This window comes from Temnothorax americanus, unplaced genomic scaffold, assembly GCF_048541705.1.
Source record: "Temnothorax americanus isolate GAGA-0224 unplaced genomic scaffold, ASM4854170v1 Scaffold1, whole genome shotgun sequence".
NCBI classification, from domain to species: Eukaryota; Metazoa; Arthropoda; class Insecta; order Hymenoptera; family Formicidae; genus Temnothorax; species Temnothorax americanus.
In genome coordinates this window covers 7170506-7192373 of record NW_027509230.1, presented here as the reverse complement: position 1 = coordinate 7192373, position 21868 = coordinate 7170506, and the positions used below count along the sequence as shown (strand labels likewise).

General features: G+C 43.1%; 2 protein-coding genes across 7 annotated transcripts in view; both read right to left on the bottom strand.

Moving 5' to 3' along the window:
- The window catches only part of Cbl (E3 ubiquitin-protein ligase CBL), a 28009-nt gene extending 21824 nt beyond the window's left edge, over window positions 1-6185 (bottom strand). For 3 of the 5 annotated variants that reach the window (XM_077403631.1, XM_077403710.1, XM_077403794.1), the window contains exon 1: window positions 4961-6185. In XM_077403631.1, the coding sequence (XP_077259757.1) occupies window positions 4961-5508 (548 nt within the window). In that variant the 5' untranslated portion in view covers window positions 5509-6185. The remainder of the gene's footprint in view (window positions 1-4960) is intronic. The other 2 variants (XM_077403877.1, XM_077403962.1) reach the window with 1 other exon arrangement.
- A 1097-nt stretch (window positions 6186-7282) lies between these two features.
- Window positions 7283-21399, bottom strand: LOC143896292 (glycerol kinase 3). 2 transcript variants are annotated; one of them, XM_077404090.1, is made up of 12 exons: window positions 21259-21399; window positions 17516-17894; window positions 13424-13503; window positions 12532-12790; window positions 12071-12288; window positions 11466-11678; window positions 11281-11391; window positions 10881-11137; window positions 10419-10624; window positions 10136-10279; window positions 9930-10016; window positions 7283-7898 (listed from the first exon to the last, which is right to left on the bottom strand). In XM_077404090.1, the coding sequence occupies exons 2-12, from the start codon at window positions 17727-17729 to the stop codon at window positions 7801-7803; spliced, it is 1887 nt and encodes a 628-aa protein (XP_077260216.1). In that variant the 5' UTR covers window positions 17730-17894; window positions 21259-21399; the 3' UTR covers window positions 7283-7800. The 2 variants fall into 2 exon arrangements, with proteins under 2 accessions (XP_077260216.1, XP_077260300.1); XM_077404174.1 differs by lacking the exon at window positions 21259-21399 and having other exon boundaries at window positions 17516-17985.
- Between the last annotated feature and the right edge of the window lie 469 nt (window positions 21400-21868).

Here is a 21868-nt window from a genome sequence, read left to right as displayed (position 1 = left end):
GAATAAAGCGCACGGAACGAGAGGATACGCGGGTTCGAAAGAAATCGCACGGAAGACGATTCCTCCGGTTGCTCGAGATTTATCGCCGAAAGTTAACGGAGAGGTCGCGGAAAAGGGATCGCCGTCCTCGGGAGGACTGGAGGAGGAGGCGGTAGATTGCGAGAGGCCCGCGTTTGACGCGGGTTGACGTACGCGGGACGTACCGATATCGACGCGCGCGCATGTTCAAAGTTCGACGTTCCGACGAAGCGAGCGTCGCGAGCGAGAGCGCGTGCAACGAAATACGAGCGACGTGCGCCGCGCCGCCGCGTCCGCGCCCGCGCCGCGGGCAAACGGTCATTCATGAATTGACTCGTCTCTCCCGCGCTCGGCCGTTTATTTATATACCGCCGCCGCCGCCGCCGCCGCCGCCGTCGCTGTGCCACGCGGCCGCGATGCGACGACGCGACGAGAGGCGAGGCGGGGTCCGCGACATTTTCCCATTAATTCCGTAAGAGCGCGTCCGCGGGTGACGATAACGGTCGATACCGTATCGGGGACGATCGCGCGGGCGGGCGGACGGGCGGCCGGCCGGCCGCAAGGTCGCCGGATGTAGCGCGCGCACGTACACCGGAAGTGGACTCGCGCGTAAGGTGCGTGAGCGCTGCTCCTCTCTCTCCTCCTCCCTCTCGCTGATCGAGAGAAGTGCATGCAAGTGCATGTGCCAATGCGATCGTGGAAGAAGGCGCGCCTCGAGAGGGAAATTGGAATGCGAGCCTAGAATTTTGGTGGTCGCTTGCAATTTAGAAATATCAAGGTGTCTCCCTTTTCTTTTCAACAGAAACATGTGTATATTTAACGCTAGAAACTGTTAGATAGCGAATCTCTATGTCGTTAGTCACATACGTGGAACAGTGATTGAAACGATCAATTGCGGACGGCTGAATTCGGATACTTCCTCGTCGGGTAATCTTTCGTCGGAATCACGGGATTTGTAAGAATTAAATGGGGAAGGCTGGTCGCGCGGACGAGCGACTACAGCGAGAAATAAACATTGGCAAATATCTTGGTAGTCACGTTCAACAAGTAATCCTACGAGCTTTATTATCCTTTTTTCCTTTCATGTCCCGCGGCTGACACTCTATTAATACTCCATTGTGCTAACCCTCGACTCCGGTGGGCGATGATGCTATGCCAGGCTATGGAATCGATAGAAAATTAGCCTTCGGCCGCCATAACGAAAATAGAGAGAGAGAGAGAGAGAGAGAGAGAGAAGAGATTCGATGCTATTTTAAACGTTTTACAAGATGCCCAAAAGTATACCCGGTCCAGCGTGGGTCTCGTCGCGTCTCCCAATTTCAAATCACGATTTCACATCCGCGGATACGAACCTCATCCTACTTACAGATAAGTAATTCGATATCCTTGACATCGCAGCCTTCAAAATCTCAATTATAATACGCGTCTATTACAATAAGTATGACATAGTCAGCAAATTGATTGTCGACTTCTAGAGTGGCGATAAAGAGGTCGTCGGCAAAGTTAAACGAGGTCATTTTCGCTCTGAAAAGATCGCGCAGGCGCGAAGAGACACCCCCTTCATTCGTCTCCCAAGATATCCGCGGGGCTACGCTAACGACGATAAAACGGCGTCGCCCGTCGAACATCGGTAACGACAAGGCGGTATAACGGTTTCCCCGGTGTCCGGAAACATGACTGGACGTGTCGTGGCCCGCTGACTCCTGCGTCGCTCCAGGAACCGGCGGAATCGTCACGCCGGAAGTTGTTTTATGCTAATGCGGCTATTTCCCCGACTCGCGCGCGCGTCCGCATACACGCGGCCGAGAGTGCGTTTACCGTTTCATCGCGACACGACACACAAGGGGGAAATAGAAGGGGGGGGAGAACCCGCCTTTGTCCCCCGTGCGCGTACGCGTGTGCGTGCGTGCGCGCGCGCGCGCGTGAAACAGCGCGACGACAGTTCGCCGCCGACGAGTAAATGCGAGTCCGACCAACCGGATAAAGCATTCTTCGTTTATTACCGCCGAATGCGTTAAATCGCGACGTCGCGGGTCAAGCACACGCGATTGACGTCAGAGAGCGGCGGCGGTGGCGCGGCTCCTCCTTCGGCTTCGCGAAAGTATAACGCCGACGCGACGCTCGCGAAATGATACTCGTCGGACGGGCTCTTACATAATACACAAGTGTGCAGCTTCCATAGATTTTTCTCTCGTTCTCTCCGACCGAGAATATCGGGAGGAATTTTCGAGCTACGCTGGAAGCAGCTGAGCGTTACTGAATCTTTTAATCGGACGCTTTCCCGTGGAATTTTAATTCCCGCCCGTTATAAACGTGATCCGTGGATATTATTGAAAATAGCAAAATTGTAAGAAGACACGCGATAAAAATTGATTTCCGTTTTGATTCTTCCGAGATTTAGAAATTTGGACGATTTAAAATAGAGCTACGACTAATGGCAAGGACACGAAGATGCGCGCGTCTATAAAGCTCTCTTTGAAGGAGAGCCAGAATTCTACCAATTATGTTACAGAATGAAATATATACGCTTCTCTCTTTCTCTCTTTTCCTCGCGCGCGCAAAGTTCCCGATACACCGCCACCTTGCGCGCCGGCCCGACTTCCGGTCGATAAAACGCATTCTCTATGGAGAACCCACGGTTGCACACGAGCCGACAGTGCCGACACACATGTCCCGCTTTTCGGTGCACGATAATAATGTCAATATCAACGATAGACGTCCGGTGTCGTCGTCTCGCTCGCTCGCCAACCGCGGGCTCCCTCAGCTCCCTGTTCCTCCTTCTATATACCTCCCCCTCCCCCCTCGCCGCCCTTCCTGCACGTTTGCGACCGCCCCCCCCCCTCCTGCTCCACCTCGCACCCCGCGCGGCGACGCGCATGATTTTTAGGTTAGGTGCGCGCACGTGCGAGCTCCGCTTTGCGCGTCTTTATTATTTGTTTTTACGCACGTTCACCCCGGAGAAGGTCCAGCGTCCCGCGAACACGTGCGGACGGGTCAGGTGTCATCCCTCGCGGATCGGCGCGATCGGAAATGGTTGAAAGCGGGGCAAGGAAGCGGATGAGAGGTCGGAGGGGGAAGGAGGGGAAGAAAGGGGGCCGTGAGCTAAGCGCGACTGTAATATTTCACCGGAGGATCTGTTTACTTGGCGCGCGAGAGAGAGAGAGAGAGAGAGAGAGAGAGAGGCGTTGCCGTTGGTCTCCGAATCGGGTTCCCTCCCCTAGGAGAGTTTCGTCGCCGTCGACGTCAACTCGATACTTAATTTGTCACGATGAAGCATACGCGACGTGTATCCAGAAAACTCACGATGCCCTAATAATACGACACGAACGAACTGTGTATACCGTATCCTCAAATCCTTTAGAGTTGTTTAGAGTTCGGGAAAGTTTACCGGCCTCGAGGCAGAGAGGCATCGCATCGCCGCGCTAATTCCGAAAGAGCTTTATAAATCTCTTTCCGAAGTTCTCCCTTTCTCCCTTGAGGAAGTCGATAGACTTTTTTTTTTTTTTTTTTTATTCCGACGAGAGGCGAAGTTGCGAAGAGTCAAAGTTTCGGACAGTCGAGGAAGCCGAGACTTGAGGCAAGAATTGGCAGCGTTCATAAAATATTGAAACACAAAAGAGAGTTCTCTCTATCCCCTTCGGAATTCTAATATCGTGGATTTTTATAGCCCGGCGACGAAAATGGAATTTTCAGATATTCGGAATGGAGCGCTCCCCGTCGCAGCTCGATGGAACAGATGAATGAACGTAGTGGAAACTTTGGATCCGTCGCGACCCTCACGGACAAACGCGATGTATGAAAGTCAAGAGTGTTTGCGAAAGATAAAAGTATGCGTGTGTGTGCGCGCGCGCGCGCGCGTGTGTATCATCTTCCCAAACGAGATAATCTTCGGATTTTAAGATCTCTCCGTGGGAGTTTACTCGACTTTTCTGGAAAATTGATTTTCCGTGGACTTTAATTTAAAATTTGAAACAATATTTATATAAAATGTCAAGGTTGAAATTATTTATATCTTCCAAGTTTGAGATAATCTTCAAATTTCGCGATCGTCACTCCAATTTGTACCTACTCCAAAACTTGCGCTTTTCGAGTTCTAATTAAAGTCCTGATTAAAAATCTTGGATCCTTCGATCTCCAGGAGCCAAATTGTACCAAAATTGACAACGCCTGCGAAAGACGGAAGCGTCATTCTTCGAGTTTAACAATTCTCGGAATTTTTAAACGCCGTGCCGCAAAATCTGTCGCGGGAAATGAATTATTCTTCGCCCCCTCTCCCCCCGAAAAATGCAACGTGTGGCCTTCAGATCCCTTGACCCTAGAAGCCGAGTTACAAAAAGATTGACAGCGTTTGTCAAAGCGAGAAGTATCATTTTTCGCGTCCAACAATCCTAGAATTCTGAATCTCTTCTTTAGCGTGCCGTGTCAGGTTCCCCCTCGACGATTACTTCGAAGAGAGCTGTTCCACGACTTTGTGACTCGCCTGGCAAAGGCCTGCCCGGGACTGAGGTGTTCCGTTTTCTAATAGGTTTTGTCTTCTGATTTTTTTTCTATACAGCGATCGGGAAACGCTTCTATATAGTCTAAATATCTAACTTTTAATTAAATATTACGACACGGACACTCTTTGTTGGGCTCTCCCCGTGCCCTCTTTCTTACTTACTTAAATCTCTAACGTTTTAGTCTAAATCTCCAAAACGTGTCCCACAGGCTCACGGGAGATATGAGTTTCCGTAGAATTCCTGGTTAAAAGAAAAGTACAGCGGGATTTTTCGCGAGGCCAGAAACTGAAAGCAGGACCATTTGTGCAACCTTACGACCGGAGGTCCACACTGTTTCTCGAGGATCGTCCAGCGACCGGACTTTCCGCGAAAAACGGAGGTCGCGCGTCTTGGGAATAAATGGAGGGCGGAAAAAAAAAAAGAAGTGGCGAGATGGGACGTACCTGTTCCCGAAGCGTTCCCTCCAGAATTCCGCGGCGTCCGCCTTGGTGATGCGAAACTGATCGCCGGCGAACACCCCGTTGGGAAATATGGCCTTCAGCTCGGACAGCATGTGGCTGAACACGAGGCTGAGCTTGGTCAGGTTGCGTCGATAGTGCGACGTCTCGTCGAACATCTTCTCCTTGCCCTCCTTGAACAGCTTGATCGCCTGCTTGCACTTACGCATCAGGTTGTTGATGAACACGCAGAAGTGCTCGTTGCCGTGCAACACCTGCATGCGATCCTCGTACTTGCTGTAGATGAGCCGCAGCCGCTGATACGTGTCCGGCAGGATGTCGAGGATGAACGGCGGCGAGTTCTTGAGGTTCATCCGCTGATGCTGGCACAGCTTCACCACCTTGTCCATCAGCTTCCAGGTCTTGTCGAGGGTACGCTTGTCGGTCGACAGCTTAGGCGGCGTCATCGCGTCCGCGAAACGGCCGTGCAGCTTCTGGAAGATCGAGCCGATGTGGACGGCGCGAGTGCGGCTGCTGTGCCCGGACGACGACATCTTGACGGACGTGTGCGCGAACGCGTGCTCCGCGCCGCGCCGCGCCGCGCCGCGCTCCGCGTCCGTTGGATACGCAGAACGACTCTCTTCCTCGTATCCCCCCCCGCGCGCGCGCGCGCCTCCCCCTATCCGAACATGCACGCTCGCTCTCTTCCTAATTTTCCCCCTTTATTCGGCACCTCGCGCCCTACCTGGGTCGCGCGGCGACGGCGACGGCCGCGAGCACTCGCGCTGTATTACTTGAGGTTAACCCGCGCACGCACACTGCCGAGCGACGGATCGGCACACCGCGCATATCTCGGCTCTCAGCGGGACGCGGCCGCGGCCACGACAACAACGTCCCCGCGAAGCCGCGGACACGGGATGCAACGCCGGAATCTCGCGCGATACCGCATCCTATTTATCTTTCTCTCTCTTTCTCGCTCGCTCGCTTTTTCCTTTCTTCCCTTCTCGGTCACTGCGACGACTGCGGGGGCCGGACAGCCCAAGCCGGATGCTCCAAGCTCCGCGAACGACTCGAGACTTCGAGACTCGACGCGGCGATTCTGACGACACCGACACGGATCGTGCGACTGTGCGGTGCGCGAGCGTGCCCCGTGCGTATCCGTGAGGCTGCTCCAGCTCCACTCGCTGGGGCGATCGGCCGTTCGGCGTTCGCTGTCTCCGACGACTCCGACCCCGACCGACTCGCGGCGAATCCGCCCGATCCGCCGCCGCCGCCGCCCGCGCCGTGACGCTGCTCGTGGCAGACGCGCGCGCATGCGCGCCCACCGGCGCGCGATTCGAATCGCCGTCGCGCACGCTGTAGAATCGTTATCGCGTATCAGCAACATTTATTCCGTTTGTTTGCGTCTCGTCTATTTTTGTTTTGAAATTCCCCTCTTTTAAATATGTCAAACTCGCTTCGGGCAACTGATAATTCTCGTCAGAACTGAAAATAAGATGTTATCTATAATTTTACGCGCCGTCTCTTTTCGATATACATATACATAGTTCGGTAACATTCTATTTATAACTCTTTGCGAAGTACGAAAAACATTTAGATGTGATCAAAATACACACTTACATACTAAATACATATTAGAAAACTCATTATGTATGTATTTTGTATCTTGATATGTATTTAATGCGTGGGTATTTAAGCAGGGAATTTCGAGACAACAAAGTTGTCTTCCGTAGCGCGTGAAAATGTTTATTTTATTCTTAGATTGATTATTACTTTTTGTCGTCAAGTCGCGCGAATTGATCCGGCAATTGTAGGTATCTAGTAGACCGTAAGTATACTATTTTCTACTGGGTTGCAGATTGCAGTGCAATAGACTCTAATATGAACTATAATTACACGCAGCGAACGAGTGGGTGGCGAGCGAGTGAACGATCTTAATTGTAAGCCTAGAATTAGGTTTCAGGATTTGTGGGTTGTAGGGAAGAGCGAGACAAGACGGAGCGTGCATGAGAATGGGAGAAACGCGCAAAAGGCCATTTTATACGTAAAATGTGTGAAAAGAGTTTATAAAAAAAAAAACTTGTAATCCCAGAGAGAAAATAATAAAACGTATATACGTTACGATTAACGTATCTGTATTTATATTTATTGATATTTCTTTATTTACGTATTATTAGAAATGTTTATTCCACGTTTATTTCAGTTTCAGCGTTTATCGAGTTAAATATATTTTATTCCCGTCGGAATAATATCCTGAACTGGATCGCGAACAGTATAAGTAAAGGGAATAAAATCCACAAAATCACGAAAACAAAACAGCGTTGCCCGTTCTCTGTGATACATATAATTGAAAATTGTATACATATAATCTTTACAATAAATAATAATAGTAACAAAGACAGAATTATACGTGCATGCGACGAAGTAAATTCAAAATACAAATCACGCAAAAAAAATTCTGGGATATTATTTCATCACATATCCCACAGGAAATCGCATATCATTATTTCACGGAGAATAAAATTAGATTATAAATAACATATAATGTACAATATTTTGTGCTGACTGCGTTAATTTCGAAAATCCAGACTGGCATTACTTGTCCTCGATTGTGGAACGTTAGCGCTGATGAGGCGCACCGAAAAAAAAGTATGGAACATATTTATTCTAAAAAGAAACAATTTTATCCTTCTGCTCATTTCACGATACTCGTCGTCGCACCCGCCGACGCACGTGTGAGTGAGTTGAGTAAGTTTTACGTCACTTTCGCTAAGTTTTCTTCTGGACTGCAATTAGGGCTATCTGCCGTCTAGGGTAACTTGCGCATCGATAATGTTGACTTGCCGTCACCGGTTCGCTATATAATGACTTAACCGCAGTAAAACGAAGCTCGATATTAAGAACCAACTGGCGGGAATGGACGCCAGTATGCAGTACCTGTCATCTGAAACATCAAGGGAAAATATATGTTGCGTATAAGTCCACGTAAAGATTTCGGTGAAAAAGTCAGAAAGCGTGATGGGAATAATTTACGTCATTGTAAAACATTGGATTTATCAGCGAATATCGTTGAAAATATTTGATATGATAATGTCTAAAGTTAGTCAACATTATGATTTGAAAAAATGTGTACATTTCTTCTTGTCAAGTCCAGATGACTTTGACACTTTCCATCTTTTATATTATTCAAGGACAAAGACAACCTTCCTTTGCTTGGTTCGTTAAACATCAGGAACATCATAAATATTCTTCTGTTACGTCGCATTAGTTTTTATAAATGTCTTATTTACGTTTTATAAACGCGATAAATTTGAAAATTATTTTGAAATCGGTATATAAAGATTTATAAGATTTAAATAATCACCGATTTTTAAACTTGATCAGCAAAAAATGGTTCAATTAGTTAGTTTAGCTTATAGTTGCTTTCCATTTACATCGAAACTCGGATAATTCTCACTTGTGACGTCATAACTTGTTAAATGTATGTTCTTTTTGCATGCTGGCAAGTGAGATTCAACTGAGATTTTGCCCACAATCGAGACCGTGTGCTTTAGTGAGTCTAAGTGACTCACATTAAAAGTGATTCACATTATGAACCTGTATTGTTATGCGATAGCTTTGTCACCAAAATGAGCAGGTAAGTACAAAATGACATACCTTTTCTGAGTATAAAATACTCACATAACTGAATGATTCAGATCACTTGAGCGTAAATGCCATGAAAAGCAACTTATACATCGTTATACAATATTTACATTTATCTATATAATATATACTGATATCTCTCTCTCTCTCTCTCTCTCTCTCTCTCTCTCTCTCCCTCTCTCTCTCTCTCTCTCTCTCTCGAGTAATATGTATCCAGTTTAAAACGTACTCAGTTTGATTATCGATGAATTCATATGTTGCATCTTATAAACTTTCAAAGATTTAAAGGGTCATTGTTCTCAAATGATTGATATAAATATTCGTCATTGCACTTAAAAATCAGATATCTATTTTTTTCACTAGAGATCTTCTTAATTAATGTAATCTCTACGACTTACACAGAATTTATACATACGCGCGCACACTTTACACTTTTGTCTAAAATATAATCGCATTATCTTCTACATAGTTTCGTATATTATATCAACGCATGCGATTATTTATAATTGACATTTTTATGATTTCCGAAAAAACTGTGTTAAGTTTGTGACATTGAAAACTTAACTTTTTATGCAAAATCGCAGAATGACATTAGTTCTCGTCGTAATGTAATGATATAATTACATTACGATGATAATTATCAAATTATCACGCAGTATCTACAACTGAATTTTCCTAAAACTTAATTAAATATGTTCAATGACGTATCTTCAAAGTATATTATATAAACATAAGTATGTACATGATTATGAAACATTTGCGTAAAACAAGATCAAAAGTAATATACATTGCATATAAGTACATCTTTATAATTACAGTGTAAAATATTAATCAGTCTCAATTGAACATTTTTATACGTAAAAGGGAAAATTAAAATCAATTTTTATTTACAGAAATATAAGCATAATAAGTAAACAAATATAAAAATAGTAGACACAAAACGCAAAAAAGTACATAAGCGAAAGAAAGCAGAATACTATAGTGAAAAAAGCATAATGCGACAGAATCACAGAGTAATGCGATAGACACGAAATCTTAACAATAAAAAAGATAGTTATTTTGAAAAAATATATCGCAATATATTAATTTTATAATAAAATTTACTTCTAACAAGCTATACGTGATATGCCTATGTTTAATAAGTGTAAAATAAATATATTTTTTTATTTATATAAGCACACAAATGCATATATACGTAATGATACGTTTGAAAAAAAGAAGCGCAGAAAGTTGTTCCCTTGTCAAATAATCGGTGAAGAATATTTAAACAGAGCGGCTTCAATCACGCCAGACACCTCGGACTTTACTTGTTTGATGGTTTTACATTTACCTGTCATTTGTTCGGACATTTTTTCTGTCGCCCAACCTAGGCTTCTTTGTACTGCCATTTTCCATTTCTTATACCTCGCGTCTCTTTCTACAAGAAGAAAGAAAGGGTACAACTCTCTAAAGTTATATGGTAATTACGTATTGTACATACATTTACCGAAAAATAAATCGTGGCAGATTTTTAAACTACACAATTTTAAAATTTACCTTCCGGCGTGGTAGTCGGAAGAAAAGTATCGGTTGGCACTGTTTCTACTTCCTCGCCTTCCAAGTTCCAAACATCTATCCCTTCGGCGTGTCCGGCAGCCATCGCTGCACCTAAGGCCGTGATGTCAGGCATAGTTGATCTAACTGTTGGTCGAAACAGAAGCACAGTTAATTTCCAGAAGCACAATAGAACTCAAGATAATATATAAATAAATGTTACTATATTAGTCATATTTCATCTTGGTCATAAATCTGGCTGTAATTTACGATCAATCATACTTACATACTGGTGTACCACATAGGTCGGCCTGTAGTTGCATAAGGAGATTATTAGTCGACATTTTTCCGTCCGTGTTTAACTTCGTTAACGGAAATCCGCAATCTTTGTACATCGCCTCGAGAATGTCCCTGGTTTGGAAGCATACCGCTTCGAGAGACGCCCTGATTATGTGTTGCTTCGTGGTAAACGCAGTAAGTCCACAAATGATTCTGGAAAAAAAAATCAGATCTTTTTGAAAATATATCTAATTACTTTCATTTAATATTAAAGACTTTCGATCAAATAAAATATCTCGAATGTAACATGCATCATTGTTTATAATGTTATATTTTTTACGAATATCTCCACAAATAATTTCAGTTTCTATATTGCATATATATATATATATATATATATATATATATCTACAGAATGAAAAAAAGACTCAAGAAGTAATTCGAGCAATTTTTACAAAATTCTACCAACCCCCTAGCATCTTTTCTCCAATAAGGTGCATACAACCCTGAGAAAGCGGGCACGAAGTAGACATCTCCCGTGCTAAATACGCTTTGAGCCAAATGTTCACTCTCATGAACATCCTTTATGAGCTTCATGTTATCCCGTAGCCATTTAATAGCTGCACCTGCAACCGCGATTGAACCTTCCAACGCGTAGACAGGTGGACTCTTCGGACCAAACTGATATGCGACGGTTGTAACCAATCCATGAGAAGAATATACTCTCTGAAAGAAATATATAGTAATGCAGTGAAATAATCGATAAGTAAAACAATAAGAAGTTCAATGTGAACGAGATCAAGAAAAACAGATCAAATTAAAATTTTCTAAGCTTTAAACACATTTATGAATACTTAGGAATTACGTACAGTATGCCCCGTGTTACACAGTAGAAAGCAGCCACTCCTATACGTATTTTTCCCTTGGCCTTTCTTCAAGCAATTCTGTCCGACCAAAGCAGATTGTTGATTTCCTAAAATCTAATAGAAAAAGAAGATGAAATAGAGAAAGGTATATTCTACATCTGTTGTTTTCATTGCAAAGTCTTACGTACGCCGGATATGGGAATGCCGGCTAGCGGACCGATCATGATTTTGCCGTATATCTCGGAACTGCTCTTGATCTCCGGTAGCATTTGCATAGGAATGTCGAAATATCTGCATAACGTAGGATCCCAGGAGAGCGTTTCAATATTCATTAACATCGTTCTCGACGCGTTCGTAACATCAGTGATATATAGTCCACCGCCTTTGCCTCCCGTTAAGTTCTACAATGATTTTTCCAATATAAAATTAATTCCATATAAAAAAAAATCACGTGTTTACGCAATTTCCTTCATTGTAATGTTGTTAATTTCTTTAGCTAGATACAAATCAAGGAACAAATCGACTGTCAAGAATAATTTGTGCGCTAATTTCTCGAGAATTGTGTACAATATCTCGAATGTTAACAATAAATAACAGTTCTCGTAATACATAGCAGTGCGCTGTTCAATTAGTATTTAATATTAGTGATAATTTTCTTCGTGCTCAATACAGCAAGTCTAAATATGGCAGGTATTAATTAACACACTAATTGGATAACAGGTTGGATAACCTAATCGAATCATACTCGTTAATTATTACTAATATTTTACTGTAATATCTCTTCGTCGCGTACCCAAACAACCCACGTATCCATGGTCCCCACTTTGCATCGCCTCTCGCGATTTGCTTTCCTTACGGCCGGCACGTTGTCCTTCAACCAACGAATCTTCAAAGCCGAGAAGTACGGGCTCACGGGCAAGCCGCATAAGGGTTTCAAATGATTCTTACTCTGATCCGGAAACTTCGCTATGACCTGGTCTACAATCGTGTTAGTTCTGATGTCGGACCACACTGAAATAGAATTACGTTTCAGAAACTGATCGGCGAATATTAATCAAACAACTATGGTTTTTCTTTCTTCGAATTTATTTTGAAGAATTACTTTTCCAAAGATCTCTCGCGAAATAAATCAATCAAGACACGTGTGAAACATCCTGCATGTTCAATAAACCAGATTTTTCAGGTTTTTCTCCCGCAAAAAAAAAACAGTTTTCTCCCGTAAATATATTACTATGGAAGCGAGTCTCTACCCACCTATGGCATTATAAAGCGGGTCGCCGGTAATCGCGTCCCACGCTACCGTAGTTTCTCTCTGGTTGGTAATACCCACTGTAACGATTTCGTCGATCTTCATACCCAGCACGTCCAATTTGCGAATTACGTCCTTAATGCAGGCTTTTACCGCGAAAAGAATCTCTTTGGGATCCAGTTCCACCCACCCCTCTTGCGGACTGATTTGCTCTATGTCGATTTGATGAGACGCAACCTCCGCGACGTGCTTTGCATTAAATACCTGCAGACACAATTCGCACTTTAGGCAATAACTGTTTAAACAACGATGATTCGATAAAACTAAAAGTGCACGAGTATTCGTCAAAGAAGGACGACGATTTCTTAATTCACGCGTATTTCACAAAAATCTACATCATGAAAATATATAGAACTAAAATTTTTATCTTGTTAAAATAGACGCGAAAGAAATTTTATTAATACTTTTTTCTAACAGTTATACACAGCTTTTAAAATTTGTAATTAAATATTATCTTAATGTTTATTTGCGTTAATGTAATTATTTAGATAGATCTTAAGAGAATTCGCAAATTAGACGTTTCCATAAAGACTCCGGAGCCTTGCGAATGTGATCTCGCGAAAATCTGTTTGAAGGACACTGCCACATTATTTGCTATTCGCGCACGACGATTATACGTTTATTACCTCCCATAAATCGTTGTTGATCAGTGAAATCTAAGCTGCAATTAATTATATGCTTAGTTGATATCGCCTTTTCTAATTATTATTTCTAATTAGTTGATATCGCCTATCGCGCTGAAAATCACAGAATCCTCACGACAGGTCTGGGTAAACATTTAGAAGCGTGGAAAATTATAACGTGATAACAAGAGCAACCACTTTACAATAATCTTACCACAAAGCGAACAGTCCGCGTGCCAACATCAACTACGCCGACAAGGGGTCCTATTTTTTTCACCGTGCTCGGGATTACATCTGAAAAAAAAGATCATTATCAGAAATTTTTAAATACATATCTTATAAAAATCATTAGAAGGAGTAAAGAAACGCCTTTAACCACACGCAATAAAAACGCCTGCGACACTAATAAAGAGGCTTGAAGAAATGTAATAAACGCTAACATTTCAGTCAAGATTAAGGACGAGTCGTGTAAAACGTCTCGTATTAAACGTATGGTAAAGAATTTTAAAAGATCGTCGATATAATTAATATAATATATAAATATGTAAATCCACGCTTATTTATTCTTTAATTTTCCATTTATACGCGATAAAATAAAGATAAGGTAAACGCGTTTTTTTTCGCGGCTTTATCATCAATCTAAAATAAAACGAACTGAGATAAAATCCGTTTTTTTTTTAAGGATCGAAAGACACGAATTTATATGCTTCGTTTTCCTTGTCTGACGGTGAATAAGACATAACAATTAAATCCTGACACACTTTTTCTTTAGAACAATACTTTCTTCATCCTGATATTTTTCAATAAAAGTTCTTTCACTATTTATTGATTTACACATTAAGACATCATTATCTGTATGTCTATAGTCTGATACAAACAGACTGATTGGGAAACCAAATTCCTGTTCGTTGCAGCATATTAAAACGTATATTCTGGGTATTATTTGTAATGGAAAAGAATAAAACTAGTTTCACTTTCAAGAAACTAGTTTCTCCGAAGAATTAATATAGGATTAAAGCGTTCCAGACTCATTTCTTCCGCGGCAAGAAATTCAAACACTGCTCTTGTTGGGTATGCATATCTGAAACACACACCAGTTTGAATTGCTTGTGCGACACAGTCACGTAACTGATGATCACAATGCCACTCAACATAATGCAACTAGAGACTTCAAGTAACAACTTAATGAAAAGTAAAATTTTTTGTGGCACCAGATTTGAAAGAAAAAAAATTAGGAGGCATTACTTTCATACCGACCCTCGTACAAGATTCTTTAATTTACTCCGAAGCGATATTTTCCTCTAAACAATGATATAATTTTGATCAACGATTGCCTGAAGAAAAATAGATGAAAAAGACCATAACGCAGAGTAAATAGCTATCCACGTGACAACGTTCGAACGTAACTTAAAAATTAATAAAATTTTAACGTAATTATTCTGCACATTTATAATTCGCGATATCACCGAGCAATCAATTGCAAGATTTCTTGACAATTCTATCGATTGAGTTTATCAAGATGCGTTATCATCAACCTTGCGTTTCTACGTATCAATAAAAGATCATTATTATGCAAGCCGGATGCAAGGATTAAGTTATGTCTAGGTTTTCTCGATTATCTGCGACAGATGTTCATCAAAAGACGTTATTATTTGATAATCCCAATATTACGTCATTCAATCGTGAATATTATGGCAGATTTTTCAAATCTTCTGACATAATTTCAGCTTAGAAACGGTACTGGTACCAGACAGTCCAAATATTGAAAATCGCCGAGAAGAACGTTAACAGCCGTAAGATTTTGGAACAAAATAATCTTGGTTTCGAAATCCGATGAAACGGATCTCATCGGCGGTGACCCGCAATATCATGGGAGGCCGGTACGAGAGAAAAAGAATGCATTTTTTATTTCGATAAAAAAAAATATCGTAAGTGACGTAAGTAAACGGCTGATACGTCTAATCTCGTGTACACTAACCGGCAGGAATGCCTGGACATTTTGATATGTAATATATATGACATATAAGAACATGTATATGTATATGTATTATGACCAGGCATTCCTGCCGGTAGAGTGTACGCGCCTTCGATTATAACACGTAATTCGTTAAAACGTCGTCTGTTGCGGTTGCCCGCCAGCTAAAAGATATATTATCTTTTCGCGAGAACTAGACATATTAGATCTCGTGATACCGCACGCGATCATCCGGGCCATCAATTATCTCGCTTACGTTTTGTTTAACACCACCTGCGCTAATATTTCTTTTTAAATTCTGCTTCTTCTTTTAAATTCTTCTTAAAAATAAATCTAATCTACGTGTGCATCAGATTATCCTTCAAAGCATGATGTTTAACGCCATATTAATTTAGACATTAGTTTGTATCGCGCGTTTGTACCTCGAATTAATATTTAGAGACTTCTAGATACATGCGAAGTTATTACTACGAATTATTGATAAAAGGATTGGAGTATTGGTTAAATTGAAAGTAATGAACGCGAGTTAATAATTCAATTAATTCGCGTATCGTAATTCTCTTTGGTGATTTACTGTGTCAATCCCCAGCTGATGAAGATACAACATAATTATACCGTACTGAATATATTGTACACATACATTCTATATTATGCGACAGCACGTGTATTTATGTGCTGTATTTTTAGCAGAACGAACACATTATGACGAAGATTTTGGCACTCGTGGTTTTGTATTGGCAAGAGAGAATATCTCTCCTCTCGAGTCATTCTCTGAAGATGTAATTGGAGAGCATTGATAATAAAATCACACACACACACACACACACACACACACACACACACACACACACACACACACACACACACACACACACACACACACACACACGCACGCACACACGCACACACACACACACACACACACACGCACACGCACGCACGCACGCACGCACGCACGCACGCACGCACGCACGCACGCACGCACACACGCACGCACGCACACACACACACACACACACACACACACACACACACACACACACACACACACACACACACACACACACACACACACACACACACACACACACACACACACACACACACACACACACACACACACACACACACACCCACACACACACACACACACACACACACACACACACACACACACACACACACACACACCACACACACACATTTTAAAAGGAAACTCTCTAAATCCGAATCAGTGACTATTCATTCAGATTTAGAGAAAACATCTAAATTTTTAAAATAAAACTAATCAGAGAAATATTACGATAAGTAACGTGTTCGCTAACATTTCTATCGATGATAAAAGTACACACGAGATGTCCTAATATACATGAATTTGCGCGTAAATTTTTATTATTATAAGAAATTAGTATCTATATCTTATTTTTAATTATAGAAACTAATAGTATGTATATATTTGTATTAATTTATTTATAAATTAATATATAATTATTATAAAAATAATTTATTATAAACAGTCAAGAAACGCGAATATTTAAATACGAAAAGTATACGGGTCACACGTTAAGACATTAGGAAATTCCGTCTTTTAAATTGACGTCTTTATTGAAATATATCAAAGTTCAAAGATTCCCTCGGTCACACACACAAATATTTACGCAATGAGAATTTGTTGACGCTATATTACCGTGATCAATGGCAGATTCGCCGTATTGTGTTGATCACGATCCACGAGTTAATTTAATAAGTATAGGAACAGACGAACGACACGAAGTGTGTTTATTTCATGCGTTCGATATATCTTCGGCATATGGGCGAGAATGTACGGACTCATTTCATTCGTCCGAAACCGCGGGACGAGAATTTCGATTCAAACGGTTGAGTTCACCAAGTTCGAGTCGAATTCCGTGCATGGAATTCTCACAATCGGTATAAGAGCTACGTCATCATCCTTATCTGCATTCGATTCTCATCGGATCGGCGAGACCGGTCTAAAGTCCGGGGAGTGTCGCGCGGCGCACGATATCGCATACGCATACACATGCATACACACACGTATATACGTACACACGTTCGACTTTGAATTTTTACAAATCGACAGACGCGCGTTTCTCGCTTATTCGCGCGCAGTTTCGCACCTCGAAGTTTCAAAGTTGCTCGCGTTCGATTAGAAAGATTGTTAGATTCTCTCGAGTCGATTTAACATCTTCCACTAGAGCTAGGCGAGCGCGATGCGATTTCGCGCCGTTCAGCGCGACATTATAAATCCCCTCGCGAATCCGGTTTGCCGTTATCTGCGGCACCGCGCGGACCAGGCATCAAGCAACTCACCTGGGTTCCTGTACGCATAATACTTGAAGATACTCGTCCTCCGACCGGTCTCCGATTGTTCCATATCCAGCGACGCGGTCAAGTCCTCGAGGGAATCGAACCCTTCCGGAGTGCCTCGCTCGCTCGCGGTCGCCGTATCCTCCGCATCCCCGTTCGCGTCTCCTTCCGCATTTCCGTTCGCCTCCTCAGTAGATCTACTCTCCTCCCGCTCCATGAATCACCGTGGATCCTCTTCTCTTTCGGCCGCCGCGCGCCGCGGCGTGATAACGATAGCTCCCCGCGAGTCTCGCTATATCCGATATTTTCTTCTCTCTCTCGTCGTAATTATTGCAACGAATCGATGATCGAACGACGTCCTTCTCTAGAATGACGTCGTTTCCTAAAATCGCGAGAAAACAAACGATCACTCGAACGTCACGCACCTAACTAAGTGCGCCCCGGACGTGCTCGTTCGCCGGAATGCGAGGAAATCGTCAGCGACTTGACCAGGGTACCTCCGCCGTCTCGCGGCCCCTCTCGCTTTTTTTCTCTCCCCCCCCCCTTGCGTACTCCGTACTCGGGCGACACTCGACAGTCTCGTGTCGTGGTCACGGCCGGGTTACCGAATTAGCCGTACGCAATCTGATCCCGAGTTTCCTCGTACCCGTGCGACCGGTCAACGTTCACGTTTGCTTAGGCTACGCTCATCTGACCATATGACACAAAAAAAAACCGCCAAAGGGTATTTTCTCTCCGCAGGAAAAAGAAGCGACGTGCTTTAAAGTAGTTTAAAGATACATCTCGGCTCTCTCCGTGGCTTCGCTTGCGTATCGAATCGCCAATTAACGTTTAATTATACAGAAATTAATACGGCGACAAATTTTGTTCTTTTAAAACAATGCGCGCGATTCGGTCTGAGTCCACGTGCTTTTATTTAAAAAAATACATAATATACAATTAATAGAATTTCCAAATAATTAACGATGTCGTTATAAAACGCGATGTTGTATAAATATAAAAGAAATGGTGAAATTTTTTGCAAAAGAGATAGTCGATCCTCGCTTCCTCAGTTTCATTTTTCTTTAGTGACACAAACAAGCAATACCGACCCGATTTTTTTTTTGTGGTTTTAAACCTGTACCGCACGTGGTTTTCGAACTGAACGTGAGTACTGGAGAGACATATGATGCTGAACAGAGACATCGTATAAAGCGAAGAGAGAGGCCGCATATATGCGTTCGTAGTTTTTCCTGAGAAGCATCAGACTACCCGGGAGTGTCAGCTACGGTTCGTCCTTATATACGAATTGCATCGCACCCGAGTGCTAGCGAGAAACCCCACGACGACGAAGCCATCCTACCAGCTTCTATTTCGGTCCCCGAAATCCTCACGATCGACGCCAATGATGCATTCTAGACTGTAACCGTCGTACATGTCGATTATTGAAATGCAATTTAGAGACGTTTTAACACGATTTACATAATTTTTCAGTTGAATAATCGCTGTGGAGTACAAGGCGATGACCGCCTAGCGGCCGAGACCCTAAACTAAAATGCATCGCGCAATGTGCATGCAACGGTGGCGTTGCATGCCCTTCGTGGCGCGGACGTTCAAATAAAAACGGCGCGCGCGATAAAATTCAGGACCCTTCGCTGCAATCAAGATCAGCGCCCCGACCCGACACAGAGATTAAGGGTTCAAGGGTGAAATTAACGAGTACCAAGAAACAAATAAAAACCGGATGCAAATTAAGCTGGGAATATTAAACATTGCCTGCGTTCGTTCATTCTCTTTAGGAGCTATGGGGAAAAGAAAATCTACGATACACGTTATGTACAGTAGTATTTTACATATTTCATTTTCCCCAATAACACTCCCAATGTGAATAAACGAACGCAGGCATTGTCGCTTAACGCAATCACCTTTATCTCTTAAGCGCGCAATATGTACGCAATCAAAATACGTAAGACGCAAGTCCTCTACAGGCCTGAAGTACCTATACGCTTATCTACACACGGATTTTTAAATATTCATTCGAACGATACGACGTGGTAAAAGGAATGTCAAGAGCAAGGTGCAACGCATTACTCTCCGATGAACCGACGAACTTTGAACTTGCGCGGGTCGATCGGCTAATTGAAACGCGGCGACTCGCTGGAATTCGAAGTTTTAACACGTGGGAAAATCTCTCTTATCAGAGCAATTGCTAGCTATTTTTTTTTCAAGATTTGCATATAGCGTTTATAAATCTCCGAACGAGCAATGATACGACGATCGCTCCCAGCCGAGTCCGAGACAGATTCTGCAAAGTATATACAAATTTTGTCAGCAAAAAGACTTGTATATACAGATTCGATATATTTGGCACGTACGATGCTGTTGGCAGAATACTGGCAGAAATATAGTAAAGTATCTTTTTCGCAACATATCTCTCGCGGTGATTCTAAAGATACTTATTAGTATCGAGTATCGTTAAATTGTTTATCAATTTCATTACGTGATCGTACTATAAAAGCTTCACCACTAAAAGAAAACACAGTCTCAAACTGGAGCCTATTCCAGCTTCAAGCCCTGTGTTTCAAGGCCGACAGTTCGGCGCGTAGTCGAAAATACATAAATTCACGGGAAAATATATTATTAGGCACAAAAGATCAAATCCGACCGTATATTGGTTTTTTATTTATTTGGATAGTTTATCAACAAAATATATAATAGACCGATGGCAGAAATCATACAGACTTTGACGTTATTTGATACACTTGCTACACAGTTTGACGCGAGTTGGCAGCGGAAGTAGAACGGAATCTGTTCGATGGATTCCGCTCGGATTTCTGCCGTCAACAATATATGCTGTCAGGTCATGTCAGCTGGTTCTATCGACAAAATATAAGATTAATGCGAACACAGTTGACCAATTTGCTAACAATTTCCGATCGAATTGGCTGCCAATTTGTTAGCATCCTGAAGATACTACTCATCAATATGAAAATTCTGCGAAAAATGCGGAAAAATGTTGCGCATCGTTTATTTATCGACGTTTTTTTTTAAATAAAATAAGAATACGTAAATAAGTAAATAAAAACAAAATATCAATTCTAACAGTAGGTTCTGTGAAAAATACAAACGCATTTTCCAATGCAAAGAAGAGCCGATTAACATATTCACCTCATATTTATATTTTTTTCTCCGAGATTGTTCGTTTCAAATATTAGCGGGGATTATTCTCTTTCGCTAGAAACAGAATAAAAAAAAAGAGTAAATAAATCGATCGAACGTTATAGTCAATTACATATACTCACACAGGCCCGTATTCACAGTCCGTTCCTATTTCAAGACCGTCTTAATTTAAGATATGTACGTGGCTCTAATATGGCTCTGTTCTGTGTTTGGTTTATAAAATCCAATTAACAACGACATATTGTAAGGAAATCAACTGTCTCCCATCACTGCCCATCACAATCACGGTCGCTCGCGGTATTGGGAGAGGAATAACAGACTACCGTCTCGAAAAATCTCACAGAGAAGGTGCAGCAAGTGCCGTAAGGTGCGCCTGGTCCACGTGTCACGTGTCCACGTGGAATTACGAGGCTGCGTTACGTCATTGAGCACGAGCGAGGTTCGCCCCGTTCGCCGCGCCGGTGCGACCACGTGGAGACTGGACTGGAGGCGCCTCCGAGCTCCGAGCGGAGAGGCACGAGAAAAAGCCGGGGAGCGGTGAGGGCGTGGGGAAGAAGGTGCCGGGTGCCCGAGGGTCGGTTACTCACCGTTGCAGGTGCCGCGGTCGCGACCCGCGACCCGTCGACGCTCCACCGAGATCGCCCTCGCGACGAGAGCGATTGCACGGCCGGTCGATATCCCGACGAGCGCGCTCGCGCATAACCTCGGGCGCGCGACGCTCGTCGCCGTCGCCCCGCGGAAAACGGCGATCAACGACGAGAAATTTGGCGCGGACACCGCGCACCACCACACGCGCGAGCGAGGAGCGATCACGAGCACGCGACGACGAAAACAATCCGTGTCCGCCTCCGCCTCCGCCCGCCGATTGCCGATTGCCACCCTTTCGCCCTCCTCGCGGCCCGCGGTTGCGCGCGCAGTCCTCCGCAATCCGCATGCTCGTTTGCACCTGCACTATCTGCACTCGGGCTCTACGCTCCTTCTCTCTCCCGACGGCCCCGACGCTTGACCGCGTGTCTGTCTCGTTTCGAGTGCAGGAAGCGACTGAAGAAAATTAATAGGCGAACGAGCCTCGTGCGTCAATCGCAAATCGGTTCCGCGGGATTATTCAAATTTCAATGCCCGCTACGTTCGAACGCGATGCCTTTGAAGTACTTTAGACAGGATCTATATATAATTCGGGACAGAATTCTATTTTTA